The following is a 22,315-nucleotide window of genomic DNA, read 5'->3' as shown; positions in this document are numbered from 1 at the left end:
CATGCAGCTCACTCCCGCCCCTTAGGGCATCATGCAGCTCACTCCCCCCCATACAACCAGGACTCACTGATGTATATTAAAAAACAAAACACTCACCTCTCATCCTCCCTCCCACGCTGATTCCGGCGGCGGCTCTGCTCCAATGTCAAGAGCTGCCCTACAGTCGGCCTCGCACACAGCAGGTATGCGATGAAGTGACGTCATTACGCACATGCTGTGTGTCAGAGGCCAGGGGAATGATGGGAGAGGGAGCGTCATCTGATGCTCTCTACTTCATTAACGTGCACTGGGGGCGGCGCTGGCAGCGGGACCCCCTGGCTTATGGCCTTATAGCAGCCGTGTGGGCTGGGGGCCCCTGAGGGAGCGTGGGCCCTGGTCTGCGGGCCCTGATTGCGGGCAGTGTTAGCTGCAGCATGTGGCTAACACTGCCCGCTATTAAAGTGAATATTCAGTTCACTTTAGCAGCGGGAACAGGCTTAGGCTTCCTGTCACCTGCTGCTGCTCCGCTGGCACTGTGGGCTCCGTAGCAGCTGCGTGGTGTGCGCTATTAGCGATACCCCACTGCCTGGGGGCCCCTGGAGCTGCCGGGCCCAAGGCAGATGCTGGCCCTGTATGCCAGCAGGTGTCAGGGCCTGGGCCCACCGGAGAATTCTCCGGTGGCCCAGTCCAACCCTGGTAGTAACAGACTACAAACTTTTTGTAGTCTAAAATGCTGTCCCATTGTGAACCCTATGTCTCCTAATTCTTGTAACACACCAAGAGCAGGGTAGTAAAAATTAGGGATCCAATGAAAGCCAGCATGACTGGAAGTCCAGACAGTCATCATCAGGGCACAATTCATTATCATCATTATGATCACATATCATAATCATCATCATCATCATCCTCATGTAGATGTTTGTTACTATGCCTTGATGGGTAAATAAAGGTTGAGTCCTTATTCTTGTAGCGCCTTTTCTACTGTGACTTTAGTGTTCAACACTTTTCGAAGGTGATTGCCTAGTAAAAAAGCAGTGCAGAGTAGGGCTTGGAGTCTGTAAAGACCAAAGGTGGCCCTTGACCCTTTCTCATAATATAATACCTATTGGGGTGTTTAAAGGTTTGTACCTCAAGACAACATTCCCTAAAAGTCAGTCCCTCACGTAATCGGATGCGTGTGTGACTGCTGAAAACATTGATGATCAACTGGTAGGTGTAGGGAAAATGTCCTAGGGAACAAAGTGGTGGCAGAAACAATTTAACTGCAGATAGGCCTTTGGTGTAAATATTAATCCAACCTTCTTGATGTTAGATTAGTAGGATGTAGCTAGGATAAAAATAATTTATCAAATGCTCAGTGCTCACCTCTGTATTAACCCTTATCTGTCTCTTTACTTTCAGCATACGAAGTGTGATGCAAAAATATCTTGAAGAACGAGGGGAGCTGACTTTTGACAAGATATTCAACCAGAAAATCGGTAAGGGAGCCATTTCCTGAGGAGGTGATGCGAGATCTAACTAGGACTTCCAAAGTATTTGGGGTTTTCTTTATTTTCAGATACAGTAGATCAAACCTGACTAGTGATAAAACATAATGTTTCAGTGAGCTTCTTGTTGTGTAATATACAGGGCATTGAGTCTTCAGAGATACTGTAATTGTAGTGGTTTACAATGAAATATGAAGTTATTTAGACAGGATTAGCCATTTCACATAGGGCATGATGATCCTTTTATCAGTTATAAGAAACATTACAGACTAAAGTAGACAAAGTGAGGACTCTGAAGACTCTCCTTTAACCCCTTAGCGACATGACATACTGGTACGTCATATACCGGCTCCCTCACTTTGATAAGAACTTGCATGCCGAGCTGATGGATTGCTATGTATAGTACAAGCCATCGGACAATGGTAGCTTCAAGTCCACTATGGGGACTATTAAATACCGTAAAAAAAAAAAAGTTTTAAAAAATAAATAAGTTCAAATCACCCCCTTTTGCCTTATTAAAAATCAATTAAAAAAATAAAAGTGCACATATTTGATATTGCTGTGTTAATAAAAGTCTGATATAATATAAAATAAATTAATCTGATTGGTAACTGGCATAATGAGAATTATGTTTTTTGGGCCGCTACAACATTGCTATGAAATGAAATAAGTTATCAGTAAAAACATCAGCTCAACGCACAAAAAATAAGGCCTCACATAGCCCCATATTGCAAAAAAATAAAGCGTTACGGGTGTTTTTTTTATGTTGTTTTATGTAATGTGTAGCACAAGTTATCAGATGATCACAGCTTCAAGTCTTCTAAGGAGACTATTGAAGCATGCAAAAAAAATATATAAAAATATATGACGGTATTTAAAATATATTTAAAAAATATATAAAAGTTCAAATCACACCCCCCTTTCGCCCCATTCAAGATAAAACAAAAAAAAGTTAACAATACACATATTTGATATCACAAGGTACAGAAACACCTGATCTATGAAAATATAAAAATAATTAATCTGATTGCTAAACAGCGTAACGAGAAAAACAAACAAAAACGTTTTTTTTGGTCTCTGCAAGATTGCAATAACTTGCAATCAAAACATTGTATCTATCTATCCCAAGATGGTATCAATACGTCAGCTCAGCGTGCAAAAAAATAAACCCTCACCCCCAGGTCCAAAAAGATGGACACGCTACGGGTCTCGGAAAATGACACCTTTTTTTTTTTTAAACACAAGCTGTGGAATTTTTTTTTTACCACTTAAATATAAAAGAACCCATACATTCTTGGTATTTGTGAACTCGTAATGACCTGAAGAATCAAAATGACAGGTCAGTTTTAGTATTTGATGAACATGGTAAAAAGCAAACAAAAAAAAAAACAAATGTGGAATTGCCCTTTTTTGCAATTTTACCACATTTGGATTTTTTTCCCGTTTTCAAGTACACTATATGGTAAAACTGATGGTGTCATTCAAATGTTCAAACAACTTCCACACGGTCATACAGATGGAAAGATAAAAAGTTATGGCTCTGGGAAGAAGTGGAGCAAAAAATTAAACCGCAAAAATGGAAAAACCCAAGGTGCTAAAGGAGTTAATATGGGCATATAGGTCATAGGAAGTTGAATAAAATGCTACCTTGATATCTGCAATCCAATGTCGTCTTCCAGAGAAAATCCATGTTTCTCATATATACGGTATATAAATGAGCTGTTCCAGGATATGGGCCGGACACTTATCTGCATGAGAATCTGCCTCCAGATGTTATTAAAATAAAAGTGGTAGTTCCCAGTGTGGTATTTTTGTATAGCTGCTCTCTGCTCTCCTGATCTCACTGCAGAGCTGTGTGTGATTATACCTGACACATCTGCAGGTTCCTCTTGGCTTCCATCTCAGACGGGTTGTAATATTGTTGCAATACAGCAGAGCTGTGAGAGCTGCAGCAATTTTGTTTGTAAGAAGTATGTTCAGTTCTACTGTTCTGTGTTAGTTACTTGTCCCCTGTGCAAGAAAAGTCTCTTGTGCCCTTTGTAGTCCAATAACTTATCATAATGCACAATTCTACTATATGTGGATATGGTAATGGGTCTCCTTACCTCTCAGGCCTTTGTGCTGCTGCACGTATTGCACCATTGATATGTCCGCCCCTCATATCTGCTGCTGTCTGCTTTGGTTCCCCCAATAAAGGCTTTAGTTGCATATTATGTCTCTCTTACTGGAAGAAATAGTGCACTGGAGACTGTTACCAAGGGGTACAGCACTGCCTTGTTTTCATATTTGTTCCCATAATGGTGCAGAGATAAGAAAGGCACTGCAGCAGGTGTGAACATGATCTAACTCAACCTGTTTGAATCATTTAAAAGGGCATTTCAATTTAAATAAGTGATCCCCTCTAAATTTTATACGTGATTACGGTTAGCGTAGTGAGGGTCTCATCACTTGGATGCCCACTTGTATCCCCTGTTCTCTCCTGATGCCAAATTACAGCCAGGAGGCGTTAATAGGAGGTTGCACATGTGCCCCGACATCCCATTCATGTCTACGACGCTGAAGATACCTAAAGATAGTGCTGTGTTTGGCTGTAATTATCACTGTCAAAGACTTAAGGTACCGTCACACTAAGCGACGCTGCAGCGATACAGACAACGATGCCGATCGCTGCAGCGTCACTGGAGAGCTGTCACACAGACAGCTCTCCAGCGACCAACGATGCCGAGGTCCCTGGGTAACCAGGGTAAACATCGGGTTGCTAAGCGCAGGGCCGCGCTTAGTAACCCGATGTTTACCCTGGTTACCAGTGTAAAATGTAAAAAAACAAACACTACATACTCACCTTCGCGTCCCCCGGCGTCTGCTTCCTGCACTGACTGAGTGCCGGCCGTAACAGCAGAGCGGTGACGTCACCGCTGTGCTGTGCTTTCACTTTACGGCCGGCGCTCAGTCAGTGCAGGAGGCGGACGGCGGGGGACGCGAAGGTGAGTATGTACTGTTTGTTTTTTTACATTTTACACTGGTAACCAGGGTAAACATCGGGTTACTAAGCGCGGCCCTGCGCTTAGTAACCCGATATTTACCCTGGTTACCATTGTAAAACATCGCTGGTATCGTTGCTTTTGCTGTCAAACACAACGATACACGGCGATCTGACGACCAAATAAAGTTCTGAACTTTAATCAACGACCAGCGATATCACAGCAGGATCCTGATCGCTGCTGCGTGTCAGACACAACGATATCGCTAACCAGGACGCTGCAACGTCACGGATCGCTAGCGATATCGTTTAGTGTGACGGTACCTTTAGTGTCATGGCACATATCGCTCCATTTAACTCCTCCTGGGCAGGGTCTTCTGGCTAAGGTGAGGGGAGGGCTGGTAACTAGTGATGAGCGAATATACTCGTTACTCGAGATTTCCCGAGCACGCTCGGGTGTCCTCCGAGTATTTTTTAGTGCTCGAAAATTTTAGTTTTCATCGCCTCAGCTGAATGATTTACAGCTATTAGCCAGGCTAAGTACATGTGGGGGTTGCCTGGTTGCTAGGAAATCCCCACATGTAATCAAGCAGGCTAGTAGCTGTAAATCATCCAGCTGTAGCGAAGAAAACTAAATCTCCGAGCACTAACAAATACTCGGAGCGTACTCGAGTAACGAGTATTCTCGCTCATCACTACTGGTGACATAAGGGAACCATCCCAACAATCTAAATTTAAAACACATACGCTGGAAGGAAAACAGGGAAACCAGAGGACCAACAATTGCAACTGCCCGACTGTGCATATCATGTAAAGTGCCTACTGCAATAGAATACCAGAACGGCAGGCCAAACCCTCACAAAATAAGTGCCAAATGCATAAATCCAGAGTGGAACTAAAGGAGGGACATAGGCTTACCACGGGCAGAAGCTGAAAGACCCTGGGCCAGGTGTAGATGACCCCAACGCGCGTTTCGCGTGTCTAATGCACCGCTTTCTCAAACTATCAATAAAAGATATATTTTCTCTATTTTACCTGGTTGCTTCTACTTTCTCCTTTCATACATGCAATTTGGAGTGGGTATTTGTTTTTGTCCTTTGTTTGGATGGGCTACTTATAGCCCTATTTTGATGACATTAAGATGTCCCTGAGGTTTTTGTGTTTGGTAACATAAGGGGATTGGTAGGGTTCCCTGTAACTGGAGGATAACTGGTATAGGTTGGAACACCCCTTTAAGGCTCAGATGTATGTGGTAATGGGATATTTCTTGCTGATTGTTTGGAGTGCGTCTCTTCAATTTACCGGTACCATTTTTTAATATATCTGTGCATGACTTGTTTCTGAATTGATAAACTTTGAGGTTTATTTCAGCTATTATTACAGATTCCAAGTAAAAATTGGCCAATATGCTTGTTTCATTTGGATTGTCTCCCAGTAATACCATGGAGCTAAAATTAATCATATAGTTTTACATTTATGTTTGCAATCAAACGATTCTCGGAGTGTTTAGAAAGGAAGATCCCAAGCTATTCAGCTCGTTCTTATTGAAGCAATTCATCTTCTCGATTTATTCGTGTAATATGTGGGTAATTTGACCATGCTTCAGGCACTCTGTGAAAAGCCATGCTTTTCCTGGACTCTATGGAGAACACAAACTGTGCTCGGTTTTATAAACAGGCAGAATACAAGTATGAACGTGCTTGGCTTAGACCTAGGAATTTGGTTGGTAAGGTGATAATCTCAGGCTTTTTTGGAAAATGATGGAATGTAGTTGACATTTAAGGAATATAGGTGTATAAAGCGTCATAGCTGTGACCTTGCTTGTCGTTACCCCACGCTGAACTTCTAGACAATGCTTCCTATAGAAATCTGTTTAGAAGAATGCTTTCTTTTTTATTCCTTTGCCTTGTCGGCTGCCATTGTAAATCTCTATGCATGTGGTTGGGTCTATAAAGTGTAATGACATTGAATGAATGGCACAGACTTGAGCTGAAACGGTGCTAGAACTCGCAAGCAAGTATTGCTTCATAGGTATGTAAATGGCAGGATTGTATTTCCTGGTTAGTGTTTGCAGGCAAAACAGGCAGTAGCATTGTGAAGAGTACAATTATATTATTATTTATCTGACTGATTGCTGATATCAAAAGAGTTTGCCTACGACGGGCTAAAAATGGGCACTGGCACAAATGGCTGTGAGACAACTGCAGCGCCCACATAACTAACATTTACTACTTACCAGTGGAAAAATACTTTACACTGGAACACCACTATAAACTGTTGAATTGATCAGATGGCCTCATATGAGAAGTGAGCCTGCCTCTAAATAGCCAAAAATAGGTTTCTTGGTGTACCTGTTGTTTCAAGTGACCTTTCCGAATCTGTGGTCTTATGAGTACTTGAGGAACAGTCTTTCTTGTAGGACTTACTGCATTATTTGCTTGCTCTTGTTACTAGAAGCTGCAGCAGCTTCTACTTTTGTCTTTTTTTCTGCCTCCCTCCAGCTATTTTCCTCTTCCATCTCCCTAAACTATAGGCAGCAGCTGTAACCTGATCCTTCAGTAAACACAGATCTAAAGACAGATTTCCCCTTTTTTGTGACAGTAAACATTCAGCGCAGGGAGGGAAGATGTGGCTGAGAAGTGTTTACTGCACTTTTGTCTGGTGATATGGCCCCACGTCCTGTATGTAAATCTACAAGGAAGAGGGGGCCATGTCTTAAAATTGGAGAGGCACAGGAACGAAATATAAGAATTATTCAATTTTAACCATTTTTTTAAAATTAAATTACGTTTTTATTTGTGACAAGTCTTTTTAAAATGACTGCACCTCGAGATAACTGGCCACATTGACTACCTTACACAGGTTTGACAAAACATTGATGACCTTTGCTTAGTGAGTGTGGGAAGTTTTCCTAGAATATACACGGTCATGTCACTGAAGGCCTCTTAACCCAATAGAAAGCTAAAAAAGGGTCATTTTAGCCTCCATCAGGCTGTTATGTCAGTATATCACCAAATATGAAAGAAAGGAATCATATAAAGTAGACTATTCCTTAAAAGTTTTTAATTTTTTCTGTACAGTTCCTTCAATACCCCTCAGTTATAGTGAACACCTGACGCATGCTTTGCATAGGCTCTCTCATTAAGTCTGAAGGGTGTCGCTGTAAGACGTCTGTCAGAGGTCTCCCTTAACTGTATAAATCCGGAGATTATTCCTACATGTCCTACAAGCTCTTAAAACCTCACTCCAGCTTTTTTTTATTATTATTTCAGCACTGGGGTGGTGTCACTAATGTAAGTTCCCTGCCCCTAGTAATATACTTACCAGACACCATCTTCAGCTGTTCCCGGTACATCTCCAGTCCACCCCGCCATCTTGTGACCCCAACTTCTGACAGGCTGGGTGTTGGAGGAAGCGGTCACAAGCTGTCAGTGTAAGTCTATGCGAGCTTTGTTCTGGCTCTGATCGATGTACATTCAGTAGTGAGTCCGGTTCCCTCCAGCAATCACTGGACTACTCCAGCAGGTCATAAACTGCAGAAGACGACCAGAGTGACACCGAGAAAAGATGAAGATGGCGCCTGGTAAGTATAATACTAGGGGTAGGGAACTTAGAATTAGTGACACCACTCCAGCGGTTTTTTATTTTATCACCAGAGTGATGCTTTAGCTTTGTTTGTACAGGGTCTTATTCTGAGCTATATAGCAACATCATATTCCTTGGGGCTCACAATCTAAATTCCCTATCAGTATGTCTTTGGAGTGTGAGCGGAAATCCACGCAAGCACTGGGAGAACATACAAACTCCCAAGGTAAGGTAAGCTCACCCGAGGATAAATATCATAATCTCATAGAAGCTTTGTAGTCTGGCAAGTCCCAGAAAAAGTGGAAGTTCCAGCAAGGTGAGTAAGGACTGTCTGAAAGGCGTTTTTTTTTGTTTTGTTATTGTTGGATTTGATTTTTTATGGCCTTTTCTATGATCAAGAAATTATCATTTTAAGGATTAACCTTGCTGGAACCTCCCATTTTTTTTTTCAATATACAATCTCATTGCAGATGTTTCCTTAGTGGGACCCCAGGACCCCAGTGCTGCAGGGCTACAGTGCTAACCACTGAGCCACCATGCCTCCCATTGTATAGTATTAGATGGTGCTACACATTGCCTTTTCTATTTCTGCAGTGGTATACTAGATTTTGCTTTTACTTGTTCTGACAGACATCAGTTGCTACTGGGTTACCTGTAGTGTTTGGTCAGTCCTGTCTTACAATTATAGACTTGTTTTTCTAGGCATCAGAGTGAAATGTTGTAACCAAACATGTTCTGAACATTACAACAGATGGCAAATGGCCTGTGCAGTTGCTTTCCAAGTAGTTTTGTTTTTATTTTTCTTTCTCTCCTTTAAGGTGGGGGTGAAGTGTATAACTGAATACATGTTGTTCCAGTTTGTTCTTTCTGTGAAAGCCATGTATTAAATATAACCTGATTATTGCGATGACTTGTTTGTGCTGCAGAGACACTGTAAACCTTCATTATGGCGCTCGCATCATTTACACGTCTGTTTCTAGTCCCCTGTGACAGAAAATGTGACAATACGTAAGACAAAGGTGTCATTTTCTTATCGGACATTGGCAGCAGAATAATTCCATGGGGCATGGTGGGCATTTTCATGAAATAAACCCATTCATCCTGCAAGAAACCGATTTCTGTTTTACGTCTCCCATGTGTTTTCTTTATCTATGCTCTGCGCAATTTATGTTTTGTGATTCATGTTCCTTGAAGGAATGTCCTGTGGTATATAATATTTATATCATCTGCACAGTGGTGGAAAAACCTGTAACTCAATATAATAGCTGCAAGCCTTCGCTTTGTCACTGCGCATTGGAACAGTCTCGCCTCTCGCGTACACGGGTTTCTGTGCGCTCGGTACGGACACCAAACCTGTCCTTTATTTCAGGACTCCACAGTGGCTAGCAAGAAATAGTGTTCAGTTGTTCATTATTTTGTGTCCTCCTTGTAGAAATCTCCTCAGAATAAACCCTCATGTGTTTGTCTGCATATTTGGATGGCATATTTCTGTGCCTGTGTGTTAATGATTAACCGCCTTTGATCATTTTACAATCGATTGTGCCAGCTGGTGCGATCATAACTAGTGATAAGGGCGCCGGATGGACGAGGTTTTTAGTGGTCAGCGCAGGCTGATTCTGCTCTTATATTGCACTGAAGCCCAAGCACTGCACAAAGTAGTAGCCATCGTGCTGCACATCATTAGCTGAGTTTCATCAATTGTATTAAATAAGTTTGTATACTCTTTTGATACATTAAAGCACCACTCCAGCATTTTTTTTTATTGCCGCACTGGAGTGGTGCTACTAATCTTAAGTTTTCTACCCCTAGTTTCATCCTTACCAGCCGCTGTATTGATCTTTTATCAGCTCCACTCCGGTCATTGTGGCCTGCTGGATCGTTCCACTGTCTGCTGGGCAACTTGGAAGTCACTACGCAATGTAAGTCTATGGGAACTAAGAATCAGACTTAAATTGCGAATTTGTGACCGTTACTTCTGAGTTCCAGTCAGTTATAAGATGGCGCCGCGCGACTGGAGCGACGCCAGGAACAGTTAAAGATGGTGGCTTATGAGTATGATGCTATTCTCAGGGAACTTGCATTAGCAGCAACACTCCACCACTGAAATATAAAAAAAAATTACAGTGGTGCTTTAAAGGGACCCTGTCACCCCCAAAATCGAAGTTGAGCCCCACCAGCATCAGGGGCTTATCTGCAGCATTCTGGAATGCTGTAGATAAGCCCCAGATGTATCCTGAAAGATGAGAAAAAGAGGTTAGATTATACTCACCCAGGGGCGGTCCCGGTGCGGTTCGGTCCGATGGGCGTCGCGGTCCAGCCCAGGGCCTCCCATCTTCTTCCGATGACGTCCTCTTCTTGTCTTCACGCTCTGCCCTCAACAAACAAAGTACGCCTGCACCGGAGCCACGGCGTGAAGACAAGAAGAGGAAGTCATCGTAAGAAGATGGGAGGCCCCAGGACGGACCTCGACACCCATCGTACCAGGACCGCCCACCCAGGTGAGTATAATCTAACCTCTTTTTCTCATCTTTCAGGATACATTGGGGGCTTATCTACAGCATTACAGAATGCTGTAGATAAGCCCCTAATGCTGGTGGGCTTAGCTCACCTTCGATTTTGGGGGTGACAGGTTCCCTTTAACATTAATGGCTACATTACATATAGCTAACTTGCACTTCTTTTTGTTTTTGTGACTGCACAATCACATATCACTATTAGAGTTGGGCGGACACCTGGATGTTCGGGTCCGGTGGGTTTGACTGAACAGTTACAAAAAGTTTGGGTACCAGTACAGTACCCGGACTTGAACCCAAATCCGGACCCCATTCACTTGAATGGGGGGCCTGAAAATCCAGTGTTTGCCATGCTATCATGTGCATGACAGCGTGGCAAACACTGCTTCTGATTGGCGGTGAAATCATCCCCGCCGGTCAGACAGACGCGGTTCCCATGCACATGGCAGCGTGACAAACACCCGGTGTTCCGGCAGCCGAACCTGAACAGTAACACGGACGTCTTGGTGAAGTCCGTGTTCGGTGTCCATGCCCGAACAGTAGGTGTTCGGTACGGACGCCGAACTTTGCTTCTCAGGTTCGCCCATCTCTACTCACTATGATTACCTGAGGTCTAAGGTTTGATGTCTGCCTGGTACTGAAAATGATATAAAAAGAGTAAAATCTTAGACTACCAAAAAAGACAATATTTTTGAACGAAAATTAATATCGAAGGGTTTTGTCCAGGCTTCTTCTCCTGCCCAGCCCAATCAGACATCCTCTGTGCAAAGACACAACTGTGCTCAGCGTTGGACAGCAGTCTAAGCAGTCACGCAACAGAAGCAAGTGTATTGCCTTGGCCAATTATAATTAGTCTTAGCAGCTGTCCCACCAAGCGCCCAGTTTCTTCCTTCCAAGCATGTTTGTTTATAGGGCAGAAGATGGACAATCCTGGTAATAAATGTACATTTGTTCTTTTGTGCAGTTTTATTAACCCCTTCATGCCACCGCCCTTTTTATTTTTTGCCTTTCTGTTTTTCGCTCCCCTCCTTCCCAGAGCCATAACTTTTTTTAAAGTTTCCATCAATATGGCCATGTGAGGGCTTATTTTTTGCGGGATGAGTTGTACTTTTGAATGACATTATTGATTTTACCGTGTCGTGTACTCGAAAATGGGAAAAAAAATTCCAAGTACGATGAAATTGCAAAAAAGTGCAATTTCATAACTGTTTTGGGTTTTTTTAACCATGTATGGCCAATTCTAAAACTGCCCTACTATTATGATTCTCCTGGTCAAAAAAAAAAATTGCGCATTTTCTTAGACCTGTAGCGTCTCCATTTTTCTTGATCTGGGGCTGAGTGAGGGCTTATTTTTTGTGTGCCGAGCGGACGTCTTTAATTATGCCATTTTGGTGTGGATACGAAATTTTGACCACCCCATTACTGCATTTTAATACAATGTTGCAGTGACCAAAAAACTTAATTCTGGCGTTTTCACTTTTTTTTTTTTTTTTTCGCTACGTCGTTTACCGATTGGAATAATTCTTTAGATCAGGTGATTCTGAACTCTGGGATGCCAAATTTGTGTATTTTTATTTTTTTTTTAAGTGTTTTATTTTGAATGAGGAGTGATTTGACCTTTTTATATATATTTTCTTTTTTTATATTTTTTAGCTTTTGTTATTCTTTTGTATTGCTCTACTACATCCAATGGGAACATTTGGGAACTTTGCTTTATGTCTGTGACAGAAGCTACTTGCAACTTTAGAGGTGGAAATGGGCCCCTTTACGTCTTGGGTCCCTGGTTGCACCATTATGTTTGCCCCTTTTTACAAAGAGTTATTCCCATCTGTCTTGAAATATACGTTTGTTACTGTATTTTTTTCTTAATTATCTAGAAATGAGATGGGTGAGTGCTGTACGTTTCTCTGGATTGGTAGGCAGTTTGTATTTGGTTGCAGGCCTAGACACATCATGGACAGATCCAGTGATGCTTCTTCCGCCCTGTCTGATTCCACATACATTACTAAACCTCTGTTCTCTGGTTCTTTTGTTCCTTGGATAATTCGTTTTGTGACTTTCCACCGTCAAAAGAATGTCATGGCAACATATCAGGCAACCGGTAATTGTACTTTAATATTTTGTAAGGGATTGATTTCCTGTTGGTTGGCTATTTAAAGCACCACCCTGTCTGTCTGTGAAAAGGGCATGGCTGTGCTTCTGTAGCAGTCTGAGATGATCTGTGATGTTGGAGGTCTGTATTGTCTCATTAGCGAGGCCTTGATAGTATTCTTTCTCCTTGCTATAGGTATGATTTCACACCAGTCAGCCATAGACACCACGCAGCCACAACTATTTTTCTGTATATTTGCTTGCCTTGTCAGATTACACTTGGTGTTATTTTTTGTGTTTATTGACTTTTTGATTCATTGTGTTTTTTTTTTTTTTTACATATACTATCTTAACCTTTACACCAAATGATGCAATCGTTGATCAGATTTACCACGTCACTGTTTGAATCTCTCTATACAGTCCTTTACATTCATGGGTGCTAATGCCATTGTAGACCATCAAATCTTGGCATAAATGACTTTAAAAGGCATACCCACTTGATTTAAAGTATCATATCTTCTTTATTAGCGTTCCATTAAAAGGCATAAAATGGCGTTCGCCATGAGTATAAGATTGATGGGTTTCTGGCGTACATAGGACAAAGGACAGTTTGTACGCCAGAAACGCGTTTAGTGGTGTCCTAATAAAGAAGTACTGGATAAAATGCCTGCGCATTAGTCTTCTGCTCGGGAATAAGGCGGAATTCCTTCTTGGTGTATATGGACATAGTCAGTGAGTTTCCTTTTGTCACTTCCTCTACATTAGGTTACTGGCCCGGACCACCAGTGTAGTACAGTACTGACAATGTTCCCTTCACGAACTGTTGCATTTCACCCATAACCTTGCGTTCTTCTATGGCTATGTGCACACGCTGCGGAATGGTGTGCGGATTTTTGCACACTGTTTTTGGTAACTCCACAGGTAAACCGCACTGCAAATTTACCGTGGTATTTGTGCGGATTCCACCTGCGGTTTTACACCTGCGGATTTCTATTGTGGAACAGGTGTAAACCGCTGCGGAATCCGCACAAAGAATTGACATGCTGCGGAAAATAAACTGCTGCTTTTCCGCTCGTTTTTTTCTGCAGCATGTGCACTGCGGATTTTGTTTTCCATAGGTTTACATGGTACAGTAAACCTCAAGGAGAACTGCTGCGGATCCGCAGCGTCACATCCGCTGCGGAACCGCAGCAAAATCACATAGCCTTAGGCTACTTTCACACTAGCGTTAACTGCATTACGTCTCAAAACGTCTTTTTTCAGAAAAAACGCATCCAGCAAAAGTTTTTGCTGGATGCGTTTTTTCCCCATAGACTTGTATTGGCGACGTATTGCGACGGATTGGCATACGTCGTGTCCGTTTTACGACGGATGCGTCGAAATTTGGCCACACGTCGTCGGCAAAAAACGTTGCTTGTAACGTTTTTTGTCTCCGCCTAAAAAACGTGTCGCGACGCATCCTGCGGCATACGTCGTTGGCTACAATGGAAGCCTATGAGCGACGGATGCGTCGGGACACGTCGTACGACGCAATGCAGCGCTGCAATACGTTTTTTTACACTGAGCATGCTCAGAAGCTGGATTTTGTTGCCAATTGGCCAGACACCCCCAAATCTATATAAACCTGGCCTGGGCCTTCAACCCCACATATGCCAGCAAGACCCAGAGAGAAGACTGCCAGCCACAAGACCCCAGCCAGCCACGTATTTAAGTGCCACGTATTTCAGTGCCACGTATTTCAGTGCCACGTATTTCAGTGCCACGTATTTCAGTGCCACGTATTTCAGTGCCACGTATTTAAGTGCCACGTATATAAGTGCCACGTATTTAAGTGCCACGTACTATAAATACTATAACTACGTGGTTATACGTGGCACTTATATACGTGGCACTTATATACGTGGCACTGAAATACGTGGCACTGAAATACGTGGCACTTAAATACATGGCACTTAAATACGTGGCACTGAAATACGTGGCACTGAAATACGTGGCACTCAAATACGTGGCACTGAAATACGTGGCACTGAAATACGTGGCACTATGACTGTCAGAAAATGTTCATTAAACGGTTAGGGGTGAGGTTAGGGGTAGGGTTAGGGTTTGGATCCCTTTATCATCATCAGTAGTTCATTAATCGGATGTATCCAGAGTCGCCTCCGTCTCCGTTGCTGCAGAAGCATCCTCCGTTTTTCCGCTGCCGCCTCCTTCTCCCGCACTATGATATCCAGGCGATTCGTCTCAAAGATAATGTCGGTAACCAAACTAGCAATGCTCACAAGAACACCTTCCATCGCTGCCACAAAACTAAAACCCTCAAAGATGGGCTGTAAAAACAGTAACTATATAGTTTTCCATATTTTCCATTAGCCAATCAAATTTGGGAGCCTCCCATTTTAAAAACGGATCAGTCGTAAAAACGGATGCAACGGATGGTAAAAACTTATGCAACGTATGCAACGCATCCAGTATTTTCGACGGAAACGTTTAACGGATTTGCGACGGATCCGTCGAAATGCTGTATGCGTTGCATACGTTTTTCACTTTTTTGACGCATCCGTTTTTTCGGCAAAAAAACGGATTTGCGACGTAATGCAGTTAACGCTAGTGTGAAAGTAGCCTTAGTCTTGAGTTGCCACAAGCCATTCTTTCCTGATCACTTTTAGTTCAAATTTGCTTCCATCTTTTCCCCTTTGGCATCCGGCTTGCCGGACAGTCTGGGGATGTGTGGGAATGAGACATTGTGAATTTGTGTTCCAGCAATGGATTGGATTTTTTAGCTTACTGTACTTTATTTAGGACTCAAGGATGCAACATATGTTAGTCTTATCCTCCTATAGCTTTGCTCTATAAAAGGCAAGGAAATATTGTTTTTGGCAAGATATTGCACAATTGTGTATTATTCCTACATCCTGCAGCCAACACAACCTCATTTTTTTTTAGTTCGCAGACAGTATTGATGCTTTAGGCTGTATTGTCCCAGGGTGGATTGATTTAAATCACGCCGATTTAAATCACGATTTAAATCAAAAGATTTTTTTCTATTTAAATCGGATCGATTTAAATCATGATTTTAATCATGATTTAAATCACTGATTTAAATCAAAAGGTTTTTTTAATATAAATCACGATTAAAATGAGAAGTGAGAGCAGTGCGCATGTGCGCCCATAGTTACACGGACGAAACTAGGGGCAACGATCTAACGCCAGGGTGAGGGGGGGACCCCAAAGTAAGTAAAAATCTTTTTTGTTTTACTATATGGCAATAGGTAGGTGTTTAAAAGCAGCATGTCTTAATTGTATAAACTATTAATAGCCTCCACATTTTGTTCATACTGCCCCTTTAATTCCACACTTCTAGCTTGGTTTCACTTTTGGTTTAGTTTCTTTTTCCATTCAGTTGACATGCCCAAACTTGTTGGATAGTCAGCAGTACTTGGCTGTAGTAACAATCAAACTTCATAAGTGATCTGTGTGAGCCATGGCAGGTCGTAAGAGAGACCCTATTTGGGTTCATTTTGTTGAGATGCCAGCAGCAGATCTTGGAAAGAAAGGTGCAAGAGCAAAGTGCAAATACTGTCAAAAGGATATCCAAGGACTTGTTTGCCGTTTGAAATCACATTATGAAAACTGCAACCAGAAGGGAAATGAAGATGTTGATAGTGAAGTGTTTCTTTGGTCATCTTCATCACCGCACTTCTCATGATGTTGCCTCATTCACGCCACCAGGCCTTGCATCTCTTTGTTGCATCGTTTGCATTTTGCACGCATGCCTGCCTTACCGATAGGCGAAGGAGCTTCATTAAAATATTCCCAAACTGGGTCTCTTTTACGGCCTGCTGCCATTATAAGGAAAGAATATAATAAACCTCAGATCGTACACACAAACAGATCCAGACTTGTCTGTCTGTGGCTATGCTGCAGTATTGTGCTCAAAGTTTCACTTTCATTTTTTTGTCTGCTTGCCCTTCCTCCTCAAAACACTTAGATTCACATTCTTCTTGTGTTGTGCAGATCTATTCCACTCCAAACAATCAGAAACATATTGTCTAACTTCTTGGACTTGGCACTGAAGGGGTTGATTCTGTATTCATAGGTTTGTAGAACAATAGGATTAAGGTCTTTTTCTCAACTCTGTTCATGTTGTAACATTTTTGCCATGAAGAAGAGGCTGGGACCTCTGCGGAGTCAAATTCAGTTTTGAGAACTGCGTAAGTAAAGCGAGCGTCTGTGATAATATAGGAGAGAAACTGCCCACTAATCCTACAGAAACCTCTGGAAGAGCATGGCATTGTGAATGTTACACATATACAGCCTTTATTCTACTGAGTTAAACAACTCAGCTTTATCTCATGATGGAAGAACCTTTGGATGGTAAAATATTTTCCTCAAAAAGCAGTTTATTGAAAAAAATCCGATTTAAATCAAAAAAATCCGATTTTTTTGATTTTTTTTAAAAAACATTGATTTTTATCCACCCTGTATTGTCCTATGATTGGAGGTAGGGCAGTTAATACTATATCTAATCAGTTGTGCTGTGGATCCTGAAATATCCCATTGTCTTCTAGCGAGCCATTCAGCTTTCAGGCAGATTTCTGTATTTTTTTGTAGCTTACACTATTCTAGTCTACCAAGTAATAGAAACCGCATTAGTTGCGAGCTATGTCTGGTTTTCTTTCACTCCCCATTCAGATGAGGCTGATTTGGCATATGGCGAGGTAGGACATGTAGTGGTTAAGGACACCTTGCCGTGGTTGGATGGCATTTTTGATTAAAGAGCGTAAAAGCCAAATACCTTCCGTTTTTTACATTTCCAGCAATATTGGAATTCATGTATTCATTAATCGCATTGTGCTGACGCACCATGTACGTATTTAACGGTCTTGTGTGTCACGCAATTTGTATAAAACCTGATTAGTGTTGTAAAACGATGGTAATTGTGACAGGAGGTAATTTGCAAAACAAAGATTTAAGTGATGTAGAGATTGGTTGGAGAGAGACAGAAAATCTGGAGGGGAAACCATAGTACATATATGATCTGCTCTCCTCTCTGTATGGCATGCTTCACGGTTTGATCCTTTGGGGTTTTTTAATATGCTCTTGGGTCCCTTTGGCCACTGATCCACCATCTAGTCTTCAGTTTAGAAACAAAGAGCATTGAAGATACACTATGAGAGATACTAGGTTAATGGTTTAACTCTAAAGATAGAGGAATATGGTCGCCAGTTTGGTGCCCAGTGGTAGGATCGAACATCCAAGTTTTAGTAGAGATGAACCATGCCACTCCAATTCTTCATTTATTAAATGTATTATTATATCAGCAGAATATAAATTAGGTAGGTGCACATTGAATGTACCGTCCAACATTTTGGTCCGAACACACCTTGCTCGTAGCTTTCTGCAGCCACCACCGGTCTCCTCTGCAACCTCCTGTAGAGTTGACTCCTAGATCTGCAGAAGGTTGGAGAGAAACGTCCTTGAAGAATGTTAAGAGATGTAGATGGGGAAGGGCTGTGGTAGCTTTGTATCTTTTTTATTATGTTGAGTTTTCTGCAAAAGTAAATTATTTTGTATTATGTACTTCCATGTTACTGATAAATTCTTCTAACGGAAAAGTAAACTTTTATTGCCCATTTTTCCCCAACCACCGCACAGTTTTGTTTTTTCTAGGGTACTATGAATGTAGGTCTATACGTACCAGAATTGCTGTTGATCTGAACTTTAAAATACAATGGCCGGCCAGTGGGTGAGACATTCAGATGCATTGTCAGATTTTAATGCTGCGTTAAGTAATTTTTTAAGACTTTGGATTCCCCAACAGACTTCAATGGGTAAGGAAAAAGCTACAATAAATTTAGGCTAATGGGTATTATTACAGATTGTAGAACTTGTGCATATTTTACTATTAATGTGCACTGAGGTTAACAAAGATGTAGTGATCAGGAGGGCAAGATGATAGACAGCTGCCAGTCCGCTCCTGGGACCAATGGGGTTGTTGTGGGGGGATGCGCTGCGGGTAATGGCTGCTTACAGCAGCTTGGATTGGCAGCACACTTTGAGGATGGAATTTCGGCACCTGGGACATATCAGATTGTTTGTGAAGGTTCCACCAGACCTTGATGTGTACAAGACTATAGCTCTTACACTAGGCAGATTAGTTATAATGTAAGAAGACTGCAAATAAATACTCAAAATTCAGTCAATCAGTGATGTGGGTGGGGTTACGCAGTGCTTAACATTCAACACTCAACTATTAGATCTGCAGCAGATAAAGCAGGGATGTTGTCAAAATGACAACAAGCAGCTCAGTAAGTGATACATTGCTGATATCAGGGTCTCTGCCCCTACATTTATACTGCGCTCAGATTAGGAATAAATTTGCTGACAGATTTCCTTTAAAGGAAAATCTAGGCTCTGATCCTGGGTTATACAGCCATTTTGACATGGATTTTCTAAGTAAATACATCAGTCTCATCAGGTCTTAGCGATCTATATAAGGAATAAGGGAAGAGTCAGATGGCCGTATAACTCTGACGAGGCTCGTAATGCTCGGATTGGCCAGCGGCTCTCCTGACCCGCACATGACGGCATGTATTTCATTGCAGATGTCCCACTTGGGTTGGCAGAGCTGCCGGCCAGTCCGAGCATTGCGTTGCGATCCTCATCAGTCTTACAGCTGTCTGACTCCTCCCTAATAATGTGTACCATTTGTATTTTAAAATACAGCAACAGATTCTCTTTAAAAGTGAAAATTCAGATGGGACAAGATAGACAAGCAAATGACTTTCTGGAAGGAAATGGCTAAGGTTTCATAGGCCTTGCTAAAATCCTCCATGTGTTTAATTCTTGGGCCTCTGTCACCAGAACACGGGATTTTGGAAGTAATGCTCAGCCCATGGCGGGAGTTTCATTGTAAAGCTCCATCTCGTTTAGTAGTTTTCTGAATGTTTTCTTAGCTGCGTGAGTATTTGCTGGGCAGGAATTGTTTTGGCCTTGACTACATTTTTAGCAGATCAACAGTTGGTGAAAGTGTTAATGCAATATCCACAAATTATAAACTTGGATAACTCTTAATGTTTATGGCCTAGTAAAAGCGTGAAGAGGATTAGTGTTTATATGACATGAAGAACTGCAGCACTGATGGCTTCCTCTGACATAACGATTTTCTGCACCTTGGACTGTGTTTTGAGAATTAAGCATTTCCTAATAAAAGCGTCTTAATGAGGAAGTGTAGCTGGTGCTGAACAGAATCAATCGACATTATCTGCTTCTCTCCAGTGCCTTATAACATCCATGATCCTTCAGAAATGTGTGGGGGCCCCTATATTTACATCGAGCAATACTGGCAAATCCCATCCTGAGAAGACATCAGCCAAGATCAGACTCTGGAGACCGAAGAAACCACTGAGCATGGATTGCAAACGAGAATAGGTCAGGGAACACTTGTATAGATAATAAAAAATGCCAAAGTGAATGGCAAAACGGACACTTTAAGAAAGCAACCACACAGTAGTGAATACTAAAAATTGCAATAAAAGAAAAAACAATATACAACATACAATTAATATGAATGACTGGGGACCACATAGAATGGAAAATATTTGGGAAAAAACCGTGCTAGATTGAGATGCATGAAAAATTCTATAACCATGATAGGTACCCTTAACTCAGACAAAGGATGGACAGGAGTGTGAGGGTTAATCCCTGATATGAACACATATCATGGTTATAGAATTTTTCATGCATCTCAATCTAGCACGATTTTTTCCTAAATATTTTTCATTCTATGTGGTCCCCAGTTGTTCATATTAAATTGTGTGTTGTGTATATGGTTTTTCCTTTTGTAATTTTTAATCTCACTACTGTGGGGGCGCTCTTTCTTAAAGTGCCAATTTTGCCATTCACTTTGTAATAAAGGCATTTTTTATTATCTATGTGTTCCTTGAGCTATTCTCATTTGCAATCCATGGTCTGTGTTTTTTTCGGTTTTCTTCCCTCCCGAATGGTCTGCCATTCATTGTTCAGGACGCTTATGCTGTTAGCATTCGCGTTAGGTGTTCAGATATGGATTTTGTATTTATTTAAGCTACTACGTCAACTTCTTCTGTTCGTACAAGATCAGACTCTGTCATTTAAAACGGTCATCTTGTCAGTGAGTGCAAGTCTGCAGTAGATGGAAATAATTTTCCATTAACCTTTTAGGGTAAATGCACATAGTATGTATTTGGTGTGGATTGTCTATTCAGATTTGTGTGAAAAAACTCATGACTTTTGGATATGGGATGGACCCCACTCCATCTTAAAACCACCATAACTACTGTAAACCTAGGTACTAAAATAAATACACAAAACACATTATTTTGGTTGTGAAAATGGCCACAGCTTTTATTCAAATCACAGGATTAAATAATCACAGTAGGAGTCAGGTGGAGTGCTAGTACATTGGGATTCACAAGTACTGCGATATCCCCAGCTGTCTGACATATAGCACCTGGACAGACAGCCATAAAGGGGCGGCACGCACTGGCTTGCCATTCAAGCAGAGCCAGTAAACTTTCAGGGCACCAATGACCCTATTATCCTCACTCCTGTGCTTAACCACTGTGCCCACCCCTGATTGATGTTACCATTACAACGTCCTTGAGGCTGGCCACCAAAGCTGAGCCTGCTTACCACCATGAGGTTTTACATCCTTTATTAGTTAAAATGAGTCCACCTTAACTTGTCTGCAACTTCCACCTGACTCCTAAACCGCAAAGCCATGACGGGTTATAAATTCCAAGTCTCATTTGCCACTTTTCTTTTTTTTTTTTTTAAATAATTAAATCATTTTTGTACACTTAAAAACTAGAAGTCCCTGCAAAAGCATTAATGGGACTAAACTTGGCAAACCTCCGACTCACAAAGAGTCATCCTACAGCGCTCAGGAGAGGAAAAACCCCCTGTGGAGGAAACCTCCAGGGAACCATAGCTTAAGGATTGCCCTTCCCTTGGGCTTAGAAGGTTACCACTAATAATAACTCTTAATATACAATTGAACCTGGTACAAGGTATACAATGACAAATTCAAAAATACAATAAAGCATCTATCATTATACAAGCAATAATTAAAAAGTTTTAGGACAGAGATTATAAACAGGGCGGGAGGGCGGGTAATGTTTCATCCTGTCCATCCTGTGAGAGAAAGAGGGAGAGCCAGAGTTGTCTCCCCTATATAAGCCCCACCCTCCTCACAGAAATACACCAGGCATAAACATCTAAACTCCTTCCTCTTAAAGCAACAACACTCTTGTTTAAAATCTACACCGCAATACAAACAAAAGCTGCAGGAGTTCTCGGTCCACCCATCCCCAAGTCATGTCCACCTCCACCTAGTCTCCAGTGATTTCATTATACAGTACTAGCTAAATTTCAGAATTTTAAGATTCAAAGACACAAGTTCATTCAGTACAACCTGTAACCTAACATCTTGATCCAGAGAAAGGCAAAGAACCAAAGAGGCAGATGTTGATTGCCGCATATTAGGGGAAAAATTCCTTGTCGCAATCAGACTAGATCCCTGCAACAATGTCCCATCACAGAACCTAGTGCTCATAACATGTAATATATTTAGCCAGAAAGGCATCCAGGCTCCTTTTGTACTTTTTTTTACTTGAATAAACCATTCCAACATTGTGAGG

General features: G+C 41.7%; 1 protein-coding gene across 2 annotated transcripts in view; it reads left to right on the top strand.

Annotated features, from left to right (window-relative positions):
- The window catches only part of GRK3 (G protein-coupled receptor kinase 3), a 357,635-nt gene that overhangs the window by 123,491 nt on the left and 211,829 nt on the right, over positions 1 to 22,315 (top strand). For both annotated transcript variants that reach the window (XM_077295516.1, XM_077295507.1), the window contains exon 2: positions 1,381 to 1,457. In XM_077295516.1, the coding sequence (XP_077151631.1) occupies positions 1,381 to 1,457 (77 nt within the window). The remainder of the gene's footprint in view (positions 1 to 1,380; positions 1,458 to 22,315) is intronic.

This window comes from Ranitomeya variabilis, chromosome 1, assembly GCF_051348905.1.
Source record: "Ranitomeya variabilis isolate aRanVar5 chromosome 1, aRanVar5.hap1, whole genome shotgun sequence".
In the NCBI taxonomy this organism is placed as follows: Eukaryota; Metazoa; Chordata; class Amphibia; order Anura; family Dendrobatidae; genus Ranitomeya; species Ranitomeya variabilis.
This window is presented reverse-complemented; position numbering and strand designations above follow the sequence as displayed.